Source organism: Myotis lucifugus, unplaced genomic scaffold, assembly GCF_000147115.1.
Source record: "Myotis lucifugus unplaced genomic scaffold, Myoluc2.0 scaffold_205, whole genome shotgun sequence".
Classification (NCBI taxonomy): domain Eukaryota; kingdom Metazoa; phylum Chordata; class Mammalia; order Chiroptera; family Vespertilionidae; genus Myotis; species Myotis lucifugus.
The window spans coordinates 133,110-151,640 of record NW_005871253.1 but is presented as its reverse complement, the minus strand read 5'-3'; the positions used below and the strand labels follow the sequence as shown (position 1 = coordinate 151,640).

Genomic DNA, 18,531 nt, shown 5'->3' with positions numbered 1-18,531 from the left:
CTGCAGGGACCGGACAGTCTGTTCACAGTGAAGGGGTTCAGAAGAGGCCTCCCAAAATGTGCCGCCTGGCATGGGAGTTATTTTGAGCTGAAGGCAATAAAGACCCTGCACACTCATGAGAAAAGCTTTTACCTTTTCCTTAACTCAAATTAGGGGCCTTGCCCATAATAAGAGTTGTCACCAGAAATAACTTCTTATGACTTATCTATAGGGCAGGGAAAACTACTAATTACTGAACATCTGCTCTTCTTGTCATCCTACAATGACCTTCCTTCCCTCTGAAGCCCCAAGGCACCTTACCTCATCTCTAGCTCAGAATGTCATATGAATCTCATTTTAACTTTCTGTTCTCAAACCTCTCATGTATGCAGTGTCTCAGCCTCAAGAACCCAGAGGGATAGAGGAAAGTTGCCCCCACCCCCACCCCACAACAGGCACCCCCACAATCTGGATCTTTTCTCTCAAAGGTGGATAACTCAAAAAAAATTTTTTAATTCTCTGCAGCATAAACACGAAAAACCTTATACTTCCATAAATAATTTAGTACAGAAAGTAGAATTTTAGAAAGAATCTATCTTGCAATCTCAATGATACAAGAAAACATGAACCATATGAAGAAAAATTTTAAATGGACAGATAGGCTAAGACGAAGCTAAGGAAGTAGACCAGATATGAAATGGTTAAAAAAAAAAAAAGAAATGCATGAACAAAACCTAAATGGAAAATAAGGCAGTAGAGCAGATCCAAGTACTGAAAATCAAATCACTGAGGAGAAAAAAAAATTAGAGACTCTTATAGAATGAAGGGGAAATGTCAAAAAGGGAAATGATGAAAGAGGTGATAGACATGGAAGACATACAAATGGCTATCGAAATTACAAACGGTTCATGTTCCACGAAAAACAATCAAAACAAATGCAAAAACATAATATTCTCAAGGTCCATCAATGTTGTTGCAAATGGCAGTATTTCATCCTTTCTTATGGCTGAGTAGTATTCCATTGTGTATATGTACACATCTTCTTTATCCAGTCCTCTATGGACACTTTGGTTGTTTCCATGTCTTGGCCACTGTGAATAATGCTGCAATGAACTTAGAGGTGCACATCTTTGCGAATACATCATTTCAAGTTTTTCAGGGATATACCCAGGAGAGGGATTGTTAGGTCATATGGCAACTCTATTCTTAATTTTTTGAAGAATCTCCAGACTGCTTTCCATAGTGGTTAAACCAGTCTACATTCCCACCAGCAGTGAATGAGGGTTCCCTTTTTTCCACAACCTCTCCAACATTTATTGCTTGTGTTGTTGATAATGGCCACTCTAACAGGTGTGAGGCATATTGAGAATATTATATGCTCAGTGAAATAAGTCAGTCAGAAAAAGCTAAGAACCATATGATTTCACTCATATGTGGGATATAAAACTGAAATTCATAAATATAAACAGCAGTGTGGTGGTTGCCAGAGGGAAGGTGGTAGGTGGGGAAGGGGGTCCTAATATATGGTGACAGAAGAAGATTTGACTTTGGGTGGTAAGCTCACAGTGCAATGTACAGATCTGGTAAAATAGAAACCCACACCTAAATCCTATATAGTGTATTGACCAATGTCACCCCAATAAATTTAATTAAAAATAAAATAAGTAAAATAAAACATATGAAGAGGAAATGCTTAAAACAATTATATAATGAACAGGGAGAATAAATAGTTATCAACATAATAAAAACACAATCAAAGTATTATTTTCTGCACAAAATGAAAGAAAATTAGAAATGGTATTTCCAAATATACACATAAAAGCAACCTGACAAGTTAGGAATTAAAAAATCACTCTCCTAAATAATTATTTGCACAGAAAATATAAACCTACAATTACAAGACTATTAGAAAAATACAATAATGATTACATGACATCGTAAAACTTATAAGGAGAGTCTAAAGTGGCTCTTAAAGGCACATGCATCATTAGCAAGAAAGAACAAAAATATATAGCCCAGCCGGTGTGGCTCAGTGGTTAAGTATAGACCTATGAACAAGGGGGTCACAGCTCATTTCCAGTCAGGGCACATGCTTGGGTTGTAGGCTTGATCTCTAGTAGGGGGTGTGCAGGAGGCAGCCAATCAATGATTCTCTCTCATCATTAATGTTTCTCTCTCTCCCTCTCACTTCCTCTCTGAAATAAATGAAAATATATTTTTAAAAACTCTATTAAAATATATATACACATATGTAAAGCACTTAAGTAAAGATATTAGAAAAGAAAACAAAGTAATTAGAGATGATTTTGGAAAAAAAACTACCCTATATAATAAAAGGCTAATATGCAAATAGACCAAACAGCTGAATGACCGGTAGTCATGACACGCACTGACCACCAGAGGGCAAACGCTCAATGCACGAGCTGCCCCCTGATGGTCAGTGCACTCCCACAGGGGGAGCACTGCTCAGCCAGAAGCTGGGCTCATGGCTGGTGAGTGCAGCAGCAGTGGCGGGAGCCTCTCCCACCTCTGTGGCAGTGCTAAGGATGTCTGACTGATGTCTCAGGCCCGCTCCCTGGGTCAGACATCCCCTGAGGGCTCCTGAACTCCGAGAGGGTGCAGGTCGGGTTGAGGGACCCCCCCTTCCTGAGTGTACGAATTTCGTGCACCGGGCTTCTAGTTAAAGCTATAATTGATGACTCAGGAAATAGGGAGAAGAGCAAAACTGGTAAATAATAAAATTAAATTAAAAATACAGTCAAATTTCATCCAGAAAATAAGAGAAACAACTAAGTTATTAATGAGAAAAATGTTACAGAATCACAATTATAGAACAAGTTAAAATTTTAAAATGCAATGCGTATTTTTGTTCATTTAAAAAACCTTAATGAAATTGGCATTTCCCTGGGAAAACAAATTACCTAAACAGAAAAGATATTCAATGGAAGATATTGAAAAGTTTGTCCAAAATTAGCTGCAAGAATACAGGCCAAGAAGAACTGTAAGTGTTCTTTTGAATTTTAAAGTTACAGGTCATTACCATGCTTCATAAAACATTCCAGAACACAGAAGAGCATGTAAATCATCAATTTGTTTTGTAAAGTTAGTGTCATGCTAATATCTGCCATGAATATAAAAGCAAAAATTTTATAGAAAATACAAACAAATCAAATCCAACATTTTTTTAAAGTATATATCTAGGGTTTACTTCAGGGGCAGCTCAAAATAGATATTTATTTACATTATGTTATATTAAACACTCCAATAAATGTTAATTAGGCATTTGACCACACACCACATCCATTCTAATTTTTTAAAAAAACCTAGAAAACTAGAAATTAAAGAAAACTTCCACAGCATAATGAAAGTAACCAACTTAATAGCCAACAGTAAAAAGCTACTCAACTACAGCCTGAATTTTAAAATTCCCTATAATAGCAAATTATTGGAAAACACAAGATATTGGTTTGTATAATAAATGTGTTTTAATTATTTATTATATAGTTTAAAACTTAAGATTAAAATATAAATAATAAAATTAAGAATAAATTTAAAAGAAATCTTTAAAAGAATGTATAAAGAATAAAACAATAAGAACAATAAGGAATTAATACCAGATTAACTTTCACAAACAAATGTAAAAAATAAATAGGGAAATAATCATGAATCTCCATTGATTTTTTTTTTTAACCTTGGATCACATGAAAAGCACACTATGAATGAGAAGATTCAATGTTGTAAAATGCCATTTTTTCACCCTAGCTGGTTTGGCTCAGTGGATAGAGCGTTGGCCTGCAGACCAAAGGGTCCCAGGTTCGATTCTGGTCAAGGACACATGCCCGGGGTTTCGGGCTCAATCCCCAGTAGGGGGCGTGCAGGAGGCAGCTAATCAATGATTCTCTCTCATCATTGATGTTTCTATCTCTCTCTCCCTCTCCCTTCCTCTCTGAAATCAATAAAAATCTATTTGAAAAATAAATAAAATGCCATATTTTCCACAAAATAGATTTGTAAAAACCCAGAGGCATTTGGGCAAAATTTGACAGAGATTCTAAAGTTCCCTAAAAGGATAAACGAGTGATAATAGCATATAGTGTTCTTCCCAAAAACAAGAGGAGTCTTGCTCTATGAGATAATTAACAAGCTAATAAACTACAACAATTAATTAATGGGTAAGTAGAACAAATTAGACATCACAAAACTGCTTCTGTGCATAAGAACACAGGCATGAAATAAAGGTGGTACTACAAATGTGTGGGTAAAGGAAAGATTCTTAAATAAGCAATTTAACTGTTAAACCTGTTCATCTGTTTAAGTCAAATCTTTACTGTATGCTAAAATAAAATCCAAATGAGCAAAGAGTTTAAAAAATTTTAATTAAACCATAAAACAGGGAAAAGACATGAAGGATTATATGGAATTAATATACAATCAAGATTCTGGATCTAGGAATAACACAATGAAAAAATAAATACAAGGGAAAAGAAATATAATTTTGACTAAATAAAAATGAAAACCTTCTGTTGTCCAAGTGAAAAAAGCAAAACTTCTGAACTAGGATAAGATATTTATATATATAACATAGCTCTTACAAATCATGGATAAAAATGCTGTTGCCCCATTAGAAAAAAATGAAGAAATTTTCCTCACAAGCAAAGAAATATGAGAGACCAATAAACATTTTTAAAATATCAGCTTCCCTAGTAAAAAAGAAAGGCAAACCAAAGCACTGAGAAACCATTCTCTGCAATCAAACTGAATTTAAAATATGTAAAATAACCATACTTATTCAATTCTGGCAGAGAACACTGAATTGAGCACTCTCAACCCTTGCTGTTGGAATCTCTCTTTTGTTCAGATTCCTGGAAAGTATGTGTTAGCTCTGACAATGGGCATGTACTTCTGACACTGAATAAGTACTTCTAGGAACCCACCCTGAAAAAAATGTCAGAGATTATCAAAGATTTTAACACAAGAACATTCATCATAGTGAGGATATTGAAAATACCTAATTATCACAAGTGGAGGCCTGCATAAATAAATTAGGATATAATCAGATGATATAATGTAATAGTTAAGTCCATGGGTTCTAGAATCAAACAGCCTGACTTCAAATCCTCCTTGGCCCTGTAGAAATTTTGTGAGCTTTAGCAAGTTACTTAAACTCTTTGTGTCTTATTTTTCTTTGAATGTAAAGTGGAGATAATAATGGTACCTACTCCATCAGATATTGTTGGGATTAAAGGAGTAATACAGGTAAAGCACTTAAAGTACCTAAAAGAAGCTAACTGCTCAATAAATGCCACTTGGTATAATACTAAAAAAAATTGTAATTGTAATATGCACTATTATTATGCAGACATTATATTTTTTAAGTTTGATGCCATGGAGAAATGTTTATAATAAGTTAAACAGCAGAACCCACCAATTCTACACAATCTCTTCCAGAGAATAAAAGGGAATACTTCCTAACTCATTTTATGGGCCAGCAAACCCAAACAAAGATAATACAAGAAAAGTAAACTATGAGTACCCTGGGTGATCACAGATGCAAAAGTCCTCAACAAAATATGATCGGTTCAAATCCAGGAAACCAGCAAGCGAAAAACACACCATGATCAATGGGGTTTACCCAGGATATGCAAGGCTGATTCTGTATTTGAAAACCAATCTATGTAACCCACCACGCTAACTATCTAAAGAAGAAAAACCACGAGATCATATCAATTGATGGAGGAAAAGCATCTGACAAACTTCACTATCCATCTGATAAAAATTGTCAGCACACTAGGACTAGATGGAAACTTCCTCAACTTGATAAAGGACATGTAAAAAATCCAACGGCAAATACCATAATTAATGTTGAAGGACTGAAGGCTTTCCCTCTCAGATCAGAGACAAGGGAAGGATGTCCACTCAAACATAACATTGTACCGGAAGTCTTAGCCAATGCAATAAGGCAAAAAAAAAAAAAAAACCATGGATCTGAATGTTTATAGGAGCTTTATTCATAAATACCAAAACTAGAAACAACCCAGATGTTTTTCAATAGGTAAGTGGATACGTAAGCTGCTGTACACCTGTATAATGAACTACACCTTAGCCATGAAAAGGGATGAACTACTGATACATGCAACAACGTAGATAAATCCGAGAAGCATGATGGTAAGTGAAAGAGCCAGTATCAAAATATTACATAGGATTCCATTTGTATGACATTCTCAAAAGGACAAAACTATAGTGAAAGAGAACAAATCAGGGATTAGGGATGGGGAAGGTGTGATTACAAAGAGATAGTCTGAAGGAATTTTTTTGTGGGGGGGAGGGGATTTCTGTTCTGTATCCTGTCAGTTAATTTTACTGTGTGTTAATTTTTTTAAAATTTTAAAAGCAGGATCCCATACATTACATATAGTAGGATACCAATTTAAAAATGCATAAGGAAGGACATATACTGCAATGTTGGGAAAGACTGGAATTGGCCCGACCTCATGCCCAAGGTTATTTAAAGTAGGTGCAGTGAGTTTTCTTTCTGCACATACCCCGGCACACACCACGGATTCCCACTCAGAGGTCATTACCACCAAATTCCAAAGCCTGGGTCAGTCGGTCCTAGGAAACTTTGCTTTCCTTGGAAGTGATGTTCAGATAACAGATTAGAAATGCAACACTAGCAATTTAAAATTTTAAAATCTTGTAAGCTCAAAGGCCGTAACAAGAAAAATTAATGGGCACTCATTTTTAAAATGACCAACCATTCTCATGCTAGTGAGGTAACTGCTCAGGTAGAAGGTAAGTCAACAATGTTAATTGTCTCCTAAGGCAAGCTAAGCATATCCTAAAAGCCAGTATGTCTGGATAAACAAATCTCTCATCTTTTACAAGAAGTATTTCACCCTGAAATTCTCCAATTTTCTCCATCTAGTGACTACGCATGCCAAATAATTCCCAGCAAGATCCCAGCACTTCAGAAACATTTCAGAATTTAAAATAATTTCACTGACAGTTTGCATTAAATGTATTTCTAACCTTAATTTTCTGGTTTTTTTTTTCTGAAGTATTTACTAAGCACAGAGTCAGAAAACCTGGGTTCTGACCCCAATTTCAATTCTCTTTCACATCAGTTTCCTTAAACACAAGATCAGATGATAAGATACAATGGTCTCTCTCCTCCATCGCTAATATTCTAGGACAGCAATTTCCAACCTTTCTCATTTCATGGCACACATAAACCAATTACTAAAATTCTGTGGCACACTAAAAAATATATTTTTGCCAATCTAACAAAAAAAGAGGTATAATTTTTATTCATTCACACCAGACGGCTATTGTTGTGTTAGCTGTTGTCATTTTTTTATTTGACAATCTGAGGGAAAAGAGGTCAGTGCCCCTGACTAAATAGTCAGGTATTGCATGATTTAAAAATTCTTGCGGCACACCGGTTGAAAATCACTGTTCTAGGAAATGAATCACAGTGAACGTAATATTGCAAGGAGCATGGCTAAACTGCTTAAATGAACAAACGACTCGAATGAACTATTTTCACGGAGGATTCGTTCAGAAATATTGTGTAAATGACAGAAAAAAAATTGTTCATTAGAGAAACTATTACCGAGCCATGCCTGACCTTTATCTGGCACTTAGCTCCCGTTACAATACCTGAAAGTAATAAAACTGCAATGACTGAGACAACGCTCCATGTCCCAATTTCACTGGTGTACACTGACCTACACTCATGTCCCTGCTGCCAACTTATCAGCAGTCTTTTGTGTAGAGCGGCATTATTGGTGGTGGAATTTTACTTCATTCTTAAAGCTGTAACTTTTAAATTAACTTAATTTGGAATAGGTGATAGGAGTGACTGAAGGTATGTAGGGAGTGCGTGGTTATTCGTGGGCAACACACATTATCCTTGTGATGTTGACCCTGTCCAACATTTTGACTGTGGTGGTTGGGAGAACCTACATAAGAAAAAAAAACTGTACAGAACTTACACACACACAAGTACAGATGTAACTGGGGAAATATGAATAAGATTAGTGGATTACATCAATGTCGCTGCCCTGGTTATAATATTATATGGGAGTTTTGCAAAATGTTCCCATTGGAGGAAATGGGAAAAACTACAAGGAATCCCTCTCTATTATTTCTTACAACTGCATGTGAATCCACAACTAGCTCAAAACAAATTTCAGTTAAAAAGAAGGATATGATGAAAACTCACCTTCCACCCACTAGTCCTCCCAAGAGGCAACAACTCTTACCAGTTTCATGTGTAAAGGAGCTAAAAGAGTGACAGGAGGAAGGAAGACAGGAAGGGACAAGGAAAGACTTAAATAACTTGGAATGGTCTTGCAATGTATCGAAATAAATTATTCAGCCCTGGCTAGTATTGCTCAGTGGTTAAAACATCAGCCTGAGCACCGAAGGATCTCAGGTTTGATTCCAGTCAAGGGAAGGTACCTAGGCTGCAGGTTCCATCCATAGCCAAAGTTGGGGCATGTGTGGGAGACAAAAAATTGATGTGTCTTTCTCACATAGATGTTTCTCTCTCTCCCTCTTTCTCTCTCTTTTTGTCTCTTCCCTTCCCTCCCTCCCTTCCACTCTCTTTAAAAATCAAGGGTAAAATATCGTAGGGTGAGGATTAACAAAAAAAATTTTTTTCCAGCTCTTTCATACTCATAGTTGTCCTTGAGACAAGGTCTTGAGTCTAGGAGTGTTTCTTTTTAACAAAAAAAGAAACCTACCCTACCCCAGCTTCCTCTCCCATTGGATTATTAGAAGTAACCATGTCTTTTCCCTCAAGACAGGGCACTGGGTGACCCTTGCTTGGGAAATCTGACCCTTCCCTGATAAAGAACTAAAACTAGAGATGCAGAGGACGCCCAATGACATGGCCCAGTCAGCTCAGCTTACAGAAACACAATCAACAGACTTTCCTCCTTGTAGTTTCCAATCATTGTTTTAATGGCCTCACTTAAATATAAGTAGACACCAAGGATCACTTGACATTCAAAGAAAGCACATCATATGAAAATCAAAACAAAGAAAATAGACAACAGCAACTTGGAGAAACAGACTCTATACAGAGCAAGGAAAACTTCAACGGCATTATTAATAACTTAGGGATATAAGAGATGATTCTGTATCATTGAAGCAGAACGGGATGCTACTAAAAATAACTTCCAAAGGAAGACAGAGTTCTTGGAAATAAAAAATATGACAGCGGAAAATAAAAGCTCTATATAAGAATTGGAAGATATGATTAAGAAAACACAGACATTAGAGTAAAAGGATGAGGAAAAAAAACAAACAAGATAAGAGGGATAAGAAAATCAAAGTCAACCCAGGAAGTCAAGCATCCAAATAATAAACAATCCAGGAAGAGAGAAAAGAGAACTTAAGACAGAGAGAATCATAAAAGACAAGTTCACAGATATGAAGGACATAAGCTTCCAGATTAAAAGAACCAGGTGAGTGGCCAAAAAAATGCATGAAACAGAACCACACTAGTCATAAACATGATTTTGGTGAACATTATGAGCAAAGCAAAGAGCATGCATGTCCTTAGAGGGAAAAACAAATCTCACTCAAAAAAAAATTAAAAACTGGAACAGCATCTGACTTCTCAGAGGCAAGGTGACACTGGAAGCCAGAAGACAGCAAAACAATGCCTTCAAAATTCCGATGGGGGAAAAAAATGTTTTCTAATTGAAATTCTTGACCCAGCCTAACTGTCCTCTAAGTGTGGCGGTAAAATGAATATATTTTCAAACCCACAACGTCTGAAACCTTTGTTTCGTTATTTCCACTCCCCTGTCTTAGGAGGTACTTACAGTGTGTAATATGTGATCCTTGAAAATGTATACATACCACAAAACCAGGAAAGACCAATACATGAGTTCTAGGAAACAGAGCTTTCAACATAGGGAGAGCAGGGGGAAGGGAGAGTGTTGGGGGGAAGGGATACAGGAAGAGGCTGGAGGGGGAGCTCAAGGTGACAACTGGGCAGCAGATTTAACCAGCAACCTCTCCAGACTAGACCAGGCCAGAGAATGTGGTAAAGATTTCTTCAGAAAGAGAACTAGACAGAGTATCTAGGGGCACTGTCTATATGAAGAGGAGATGAAGGCGACTGGAGGAAAGTTTGGGCTTCAATAAGTGGTAAAGTCTTAGAAAACTAAGCAGACCAATATTAACTCATGTTCAGGACAGAAAAATTAAGCCAAGTGTCTTTAAGCGAAGACCACTGACGAGGCTATGATAAGGTAAACACTGACATAGCCCAGTAGTGCCCGTCTTGGCTGCATGCTGGAGCCATCTACCTCACTTTTAAAAAATCTCAATGCCGACCTACCAGTGTGGCTCAGTGGTTGAGCATCAACCTATGAACCACAAGGTAGCTGGCTCGATTCCTGGTCAGGGCACATGCCCAGGGTTGTGGGCTTGATTCCCAGTAAGGGGCATGCAGGAGGCAGCTGATCAATGATTCTCTCATCATTGATGTTTCTCTCCCCCCCCCTTCCTCTCTGAAATCAATAAAAATATATTTTTTAAAAAATCTCAATGCCCAGGCTGTACCCCTGAGCATCCCATCAGAATCTCTGGGGGACAGGACCCAGCCAAGAGTAAGGTTTAAAGTTATAACCTGGGGTGATCACAATGTGCAGAGAAGACTGAGACCCGCGGAGCTAACCAAAGGTACAATTCTCACCCTCATGCATCCTACTCACACATTATGTCCAGCTGCAACTGCTTATAATCTTGGCTTTCCACGGTTCACTATATTCTACCTAAACGCCCTGCCAGAAATCAAAGTCAAAATTCCATAAATGAATGCTTCACATTCTCACTTAAAAGTGGTGCTATTGCCCAGCTGGCATGGCTCAGTGGTTGAGCGTCAACCTGTGAACCAGGAGGTCACCAGTCGATGCCTGGTCAGGGCACATGCCCAGACTGTGGCCTCAATCCCCAGTGCAGGGTGTGCAGGAAGCAGCCTATCAATGATTCTCTCTCGTCATTGATGTTTCTATCTATCCCTTCCTCTCTTTTCCTCTCTGAAATTATATTTATATATATATATATATATATATATATATATATATATATATATATATATATATATATATATCTTGGGCACTGTCTATATGAAGAGGAGGCAGCCGACATATATATTATTAATTATATATATGTAATTATTTAATATATATATATACTAAACTGGTGCTATTGACTTCTTAGTGTCAACTTATGGCACCCCGTTCCTCCTGGTCACCCATGCCCCATCTCACCCACTTTGTTCTTACATCAAAGTCCTACTCTAGAAAACTGCATGTTTCCTGCCCTACACACCCTCTGATTCCCCAGCTGACTGCCTCACTACAGTGAAAATGACTCCTGCTTGAGGTCAAATAACGCAGAAACACAAAGGGAAAAATGAGGAGAAAAACACCAAGTTGCAAATGTGAGATTCCCCCAAAGTAGGTCACAGATGGCTTACTTTATTTGTTCACCCTCTCCTAGAAATAAAGTGATTGACAAGCAAGGAACAATGGCTAGGTTTCATGATTCACATCAGCACCTTGGGTTGATCTGGACAGTCTCAAATATCTACGTATTGCCATTCTAATCCCACCTCCATCCTTTCTACACATCAATCTCATTAAAAGGCCACGGCTCCATTTGAAGTCTGTGCCTAAAATCTGATCATGCTGCCATTTCCCATGGTGTCTGGGTACCAACTTACCAGCCCACCTGCAGTATATGAGACTCTCCTGCACCTTTGTCAGCGCTTGATATTCTCATGTTTTCAGTTTTGCCAATTTGATATTGAAAAGTGGTACTTCATCATTTTAAAATGTGGATATCCCCAATTACTATGAACACTGAGCATATTTTTACTTGTATCTAATGGCCACTTGCAACTGCTTTTCTTTGTGTGAATTGCCTGTCTGTATTTTTTGCCCATTTTTCTATGATTTGCCTTTTTGTCCTCATCCTTACCAACCTGATTCCTTTTCTATCCCACGTTCCAGGTTCTGCTGACCACCCCCCTCTTCCACGCCACACTGTATTATCATTTGTATCTCTCACGGTGCTTGAAAATTAGTTGCTCAACGTCCCTGTTCCCACTAAAGCCTGTGCACCACTAGGACGATATTCTGGGTGTCCGTCTCTGACCTCTCTGTCACCTCGGTAACTAGCAAAAAGCCACAGTTGTGTATTGAATGAGTTAACATAGTCCCCTGGGTCTTTATATCAGTGAGGTCCAGGCAGAAACCCACTCAAGGTGTGCCCCTGAGAAGAGTTTCGGAAATGGACCATTTGAAAAGGTGGCTTCAGGGTGAGAAAACCAATGACAGACAGTGAAGCCCCCAGGACTCTCAGTCATGAGGAGAATCACCACTCCCAACCGCAGAGAGCGAGGAGTGAAAGGCAGGTGGACCCTGTGAGATCTGTAGCCACCAGGGAGAGTGTGGACGGTCTCACCCAAGTCTGAGAAATTGTGAGCCATCACCACCTCACTCACAGAAAACCTCTTCCACTTGAATCCTTAATACTTCAAATTCTAAATCCTACAGAACAACACCATGTTTCAAACCACTGCAAATGATAAACAAAATCATTGCGAAACGAGTTCCACAGGAATCAAAGGCAAGAAAAGGCCAGAAAAACTAGAATTACCTTCCCAGCAGAATAACCCATTTGCTGTGAGATTTCAGAGATGTTTTCTGAACTCCTCATATCTCAGTGCCCCCCCTTATAGAAGTATATGTACTGTTATTATTCCCCCCAAAAATTTATTTTGCTTAAGGAAAAGAAATGCCCTTAAAGAAAAATACAGATGCCAAAATCGTGTCCTATCAGCCAACCTCCACCAGGCTGTGGAATTCTCAACAAATGGCTGGTGTTGCAATTCTTTTGGCTTTGCCAACCCTCCGGGGTAAAAAAATCTTCCCACAAGGGCTGGAGGCTTTCAAGTGGAGGAAATCTCTGAGAAAAATCTGGGTTGATGAGCAACTAAGAAAAGCCAGGAGGAGAGGCACACATCTATATATGTTTAGGCAGAAAATAGAAAAAGTTGAAAAGCAATGTTTCTAAAATGCTGCTTCTATGAAAGCAACCTTCTGTTACTCCTTTACTCTCGGGTTGACTGAAAAAGGCAGCGTGACTCCCATTTTCTATGCATGTCCCCTTAAGCCCAGGCGAGGGAGTACGGAGGCGTGCAGCTCTGACCAAGGTGGGCTTGGGTTCAAATCTTGCCCCTTGATGAAGGGACACTGGGCAAGGCACTCACCTTTCTGCAACTCACTGTGAGCCCATGAAAAATGAATAAAAACATCGAATTTGCTGGATTGGGGGCAGAATTATAAGTCATGAAAATGAAGTATGTGCCAGCCAGTGGGCTCCTAACACACAGTAGTTCGATCTAGCACAGACGCTGTAGTTTGAAAATCAAAAGAGCTTTTTTAGTTGAACAAAGATCTTTTGAACAGCTACTATGGGCTGAGTGACAGATGTGACAAAGGTGAGACAAGTTCATGGTGGCCCTGACTGACCTCCTGACCTTAGAACCTGGTGAAGAGGAGATATTACTCAAGTCATAACTAAAGAAATACATAATTGCCAACTGTGATAAATGTTATGAAGGGAGGAGAGAGCCTGCTCAGAGAGCAAAATGGGGAACCTAGTCTGGTCAGGAAGATCCTGGGCCAGGAAGTGAAGGATGAAGGATTAACTACGGCAGTGGTGACAGTGGGACCAGCATGTGCTGGAGGCCTTGGGCCAGAAGAAGTGTCACCCTTTCGAGAAACAGAAGAAAGGCCAGAGTGTTAAAGCGTGGGAAGGGGAGATAAAGCTGGAGAATCTGGCAAGACTTCCCTGTAAGCCACACGAGGGATGGAAAGGTCACGGTCACGGTCCTCTGAGAATGGGAAACCACAAAGTGAAAGATGGCTCTCAGGTCTGCAAATGACATTCGCAATAAAACTCCACTGCAGCCCGCTTTTTGCCGCTGGATCCCACGCCAGTGAGACAAGTAGCAATGTCTTCATGATTGCAAGGTATTCCAAAAATTACATACACACATATGTGCCAAGAGAATAAGGTGGAAATGCATTTATTATTCACCATTTACCACCTTGGGAAGTATCTGCAATTACTTGTAAGTCATTAAGCTTTGGATCGCTGGTATCCCAAAGACAGCCACGCCAGTATCTCCCATCGCACATGCTCTCCTACGGCGTACCCGGACACGCCTCTACTGAGTAAGCGACAGTGTCTATCTCCTTGAACTTGGACTGACATTGCTCACTGCCTTGACCAACAGGAAAGTGATACCATGGGACTCCTGAGGCTAAGACATACACATGTCATGCACTCCTACCTTATTCTCTTGGAACCCAGCTGCCATGCTCTGAGGAAGTTCAAACCAAGGCACATGGAGAGGCCACATGTAAGTGTTCTGGTTGACATCCCAGCTGACGGTCCAGCCAACAGCTGGCATCAACCCCAGACACGGGAGTGATATTGTCGCCAGATGACTGCAGACCCAGCTGTCAAGTTACCTAGCCTTTCAATCTTTCCAGCTGAGGTCCCAGACATAATGAAGCAGAGAAAAGCCATCCTTCACTAAGCTGTCTGAGCCAAATTATCCATGAGCAAAAAAATAAAATAACTGTTTTATACTCATACATGTGGGGTGGTTTGTTATGCAGCAATAGTAATTGGAAGAGAAAGTATCTCAAAGTATGTGTGTATGTACTAGTATATGTAAAAGTAGATAGATAGATAGATAGATAGATGTATAATTTTTCTTATTCACTATTCACCTCTCAGGAACATTCGGTTACTTCTGAATTAGAACCCCTGTGCTTTATCCACACCACTTCTAGAAAAAGATGACCAGGTTCCTTACTTCAAAGAATAATTAAACACTTTAAAAACTCAAAACATACAAAAGTAACCCATCCTCACTGCCAAAAAAAAAAAAAAGAAAGAAAGAGAAAACTCTTGTTAGCAAATCTGACAACTTATTTCAATTGGCTTTGAAAACAGAGATCAAAAACGAGATTTCCATCGGCAGCAACTAAACAGGGCACCCAGGCTCTTTCCTTCTCCGCTGCTGAAGGTTCACACAGCTGCAAAGAGTGTTTGCTGATTAAATAAGGCGATGCCTATACAGTGCACTGAGCACAGTGACTGCCTTTAGAGCCCACCAGATTCCAATTATCATTATTCCTTTGTTGTTGTGAGAATTAACATTTCTCTTGATTCCAGCGCTAACCCTTTCGACCTAAATTTAACAATGCTCCTATTTCGTCACAGCAGAAAAGAACCGATACTGAGTTTGGTTAAATGTCAAGAAAGGGATCTCAGATTCCATATGATTAGAAATATTATACAACATTATGTAACAAATCTCTATTTAGGTTTAGTAAAGGACTGTCCTTTTATTTTTAAAAAAAGTCAGTATGTGTTAGAAAAGAGTGTTCTGGGAAGTTACACTTAATCAGTGCATGGCTTTCAGGTGAATAAATCAAAATATTACCTTTGATCCTTATGAAGGTACCCCCTATAGGGTTACATAAATATTACAAAGCTGCACCACATGGTGATAGGAATACCAGGGGACAGAGGTGGCATCAAAGAGCCAGGTCAACTCAGGCTGGTTTCTTCCTCTGCTCATCAACTGCTGTGTGACCTTAAGCGAATCACTCAGCCTCTCTAAGTCACAACATCTTTTTAAAAAGGCTAAATTCCAAACTTTTTTCCATCCTGAAAGGACCCTTAAGTAGAGTAGCACCAAGTTCCCAGGGTGATACTCACTATTCAAATGCCTAAGTACATTGAATGACAAACTCCCAAGCAAAATAATCACTTGCAGGTTCACACGCATTAACGAATATCTTTGAAATTATCTCAAAAAAATCGGTGCCTTGCTGCAAAATATTGCTGTGCATCATGCAATGAAATTACCAATATGTAATAGGAAAAAAACGGTGATTCGACACAGGATTATGACAAGCATGTCATTTGGGGGAAATAAATGGAGGTGGGATGGCATCTTAACACTGCCGGCTTTTCTCTGTTATCTTCAGGTGTTTGGTGTGAGGGTCTTCTTAAGCCCCACATTTATGGTAGGGGGTGGAGAGAGGGAACGAGAATATGAATTGTACAGAGAAGAGAGATCAAGGGAACGAGTGGGGGGAAGGGCTATGCTTTGGAACTAAATCTGAGTCACTGGCACCTGAACAGAAATGTCACTGCTAGGGAAACCATTTCAAAATGACATTCCAGTCACCAGGTTCCCAGTTTGCAGAGTGTCTAACACTCCCTCCCTCCCCGCCTCCCCGAACATCCCAGGTATCTCGGGGCCCAGGCAGCCCCCTGCCACTGATGGACGTAGTTGTATGGGTCACATTCCCCATCCTGAAAAAGGTCTTTCCTATCCTGGAAAGTGGTGGGAACTCTATGACTCATAGAGCCCAGACATGCAAGAAAAATGGCCGGCATGTACGTGACTTGGAATGGCCCTTTCCAAAGGTGGCATGAAGTACAGACTGGCTTTGAGTCAGAGAAATTAAGATGGAAATGGGCTTCATAAAAAACCCTCTTGGTGAGAACTGGCAGGTCTGACTCTGCCCTGGAAGAGGGGTCCACTCTGCTCACCCAGCACAGAACCCTACCTGATGTCAGTCCCCATGGCCAGGCAACCTGGGAATCGGGAGCGATAGGGAGAGGCGTGGAATCTTAGCAGCTTCTCTGAAGACCAGAACCGGCTCTCATATTACCATATATGATGAAGTCTGTCAACAGGTCTGCTAAGGCCTGAACCAAGATGGACCATCTGCTTTCCCCACGAAGCACGAGATCAGCCAATTTGGGGGAAATCCCTTAATTGATGGCACCTTTAAAAACATCTTACCATCAACATCCAGATGCCTTTATTGTGCACTTCATAACACACTTGTGTTAAAGCTGTATCTCTCTTAACACCAAAGCACTATTTGTAAATGCTTTTTCTCACAATTATTCTATGACTATTTTCCCAGGAAACATACCGCTTGATTGGCTGGGATATAAAACCATTTTACAACAATTATTCTTCCAAGTCTTTCCTCTGTTTCTTAGACAGCTGCACCCCACGGTCCAAATTGTTACGGTGGACAACTGTTGTGAGCACATTTCTCCACAAGAGCTATTTCAGCGCAAGGAAGGCCAGGGACAAAGATAAAACAAAAGTTGTGGGTGAGAAGGTGGCCCCACTGCAGGGCAGCATGAAAGCAGAGTCCAAACCCTTTATTCCAGAATGGCAAGTCCACAGAACGGATCAGTCTTCCCAGTGACTGGTTAGTTTAAGAGAACAAGTCCGTTCCTAAACCCCAGCCAATGGCCAACACTTTTTTTCTTATCTGGAAGTTCCCAGCATCTGTTCTGGAAAGGCCGGTACGGAGCTTTCTATCTGGTCCACCCAGTGCCTCTTCCATATGGAGAACACTTGGCAACTATGTGTTCACCAACCAGCCCTGTCCACGTCCTCAACCCAAAGCGTGTACAGGTGGTTACTTGCACAGGTAGCGAATCTTATCAGGTCAACTTTATTGGGGGACTTGCTGAGGCTGACAGTCCCTCCAGCTTGTGGCTAAGTCCCTCCAAAAGACACCGGTAAGGGTTCCCAGGGCCAGCCAAGCACCCAGCGTGCTAACTACTCCGTGCGCGGCGCTCGCCTACTGAGCCCTCTCTGCCCGAGCCCCACGGAGGGGCAGTGGGCTTCCTCGTGCCCGGCGCCCGTGCCCCTGGCCCAGCCTGCGCGCCCGTGCCCAGTCCGGGAGCCCCGAGCCGCTGGAGCCGCAGCGCCCACTCCGGGCAGGCGGCGAGCACTCACCATTATGCTCTTGCATGCTTGACAGCGACCAGAGCAGCAGCGCCACCAAGGCCAGGAAGCAGAGCTGGCTCAGCAGAAGGTCCCTCCGGCGACTCCGGCGACGCTCGCGATCCTCCTCCTCGGGCGACCGCATCCTCGGGAGGCAGGGCAGCGGCCCCGGCGGGGGCCCCGGCGGGCGGCGGCCGCTCCGGTCGCGGGCGGCCGCGGCGGGGACGGAGACGGGAGGCAGCCCTGCGCTCTGCAGCCGCGCGTTCTCGCTGCGCTCCCGCCCAGCCGCCGCTGCAGCCTCCTTTGCCTCTTCCTCGCCGCTGCCGGTCTTCTGGTCTTGGTCCTCGTCGTCGCTATCGCTCAGTCCCTCCTCTCCCTCTCCCTCCTCCTCCTCCTCCTCCTCCTCCTCCTCCTCCTCCTCGCCTCGGGCCCGCGCCGCCGCCTCCCGGCGCTCCGGGTCCCTCTCCTCCTCGCGCGCCATGGCTCCCACGCTCGGCGTCCGCGCTCGGCCTCGGGCGGCGGCGCGGTGGGGGCGGCGGGGGTGGCCGGGAGGCGGGGGCGGCCGAGGAGGAGGAGGAGCAGGGACGGACCGGCGGGAGGAGGCCCTGCCGCTGGCCAAGTCTGCCGGCTGGCGAGGCGCACCCGGGCTGGCTCCGGCCTCACCGGCTGCAGGAGCG

General features: G+C 41.4%; 1 protein-coding gene across 5 annotated transcripts in view; it reads right to left on the bottom strand.

Moving 5' to 3' along the window:
* Window positions 1-18,227, bottom strand: part of SLC24A3 (solute carrier family 24 member 3) — a 460,854-nt gene extending 442,627 nt beyond the window's left edge. For 4 of the 5 annotated variants that reach the window (XM_023761284.1, XM_023761285.1, XM_014463279.2 and 1 more), the window contains exons 1-2: window positions 17,867-18,005; window positions 17,043-17,179 (exon numbers count right to left, since the gene is read on the bottom strand). Coding sequence is in view for 2 of the 5 variants with exons in the window: in XM_014463279.2 (XP_014318765.1) it covers window positions 17,043-17,166 (124 nt within the window). In the remaining 3 variants the exon portion in view is untranslated. Of the gene's footprint in view, window positions 1-17,042; window positions 17,180-17,866 lie in introns of all 5 variants that reach the window. The other variant, XM_006097516.3, reaches the window with a different exon arrangement.
* Between the last annotated feature and the right edge of the window lie 304 nt (window positions 18,228-18,531).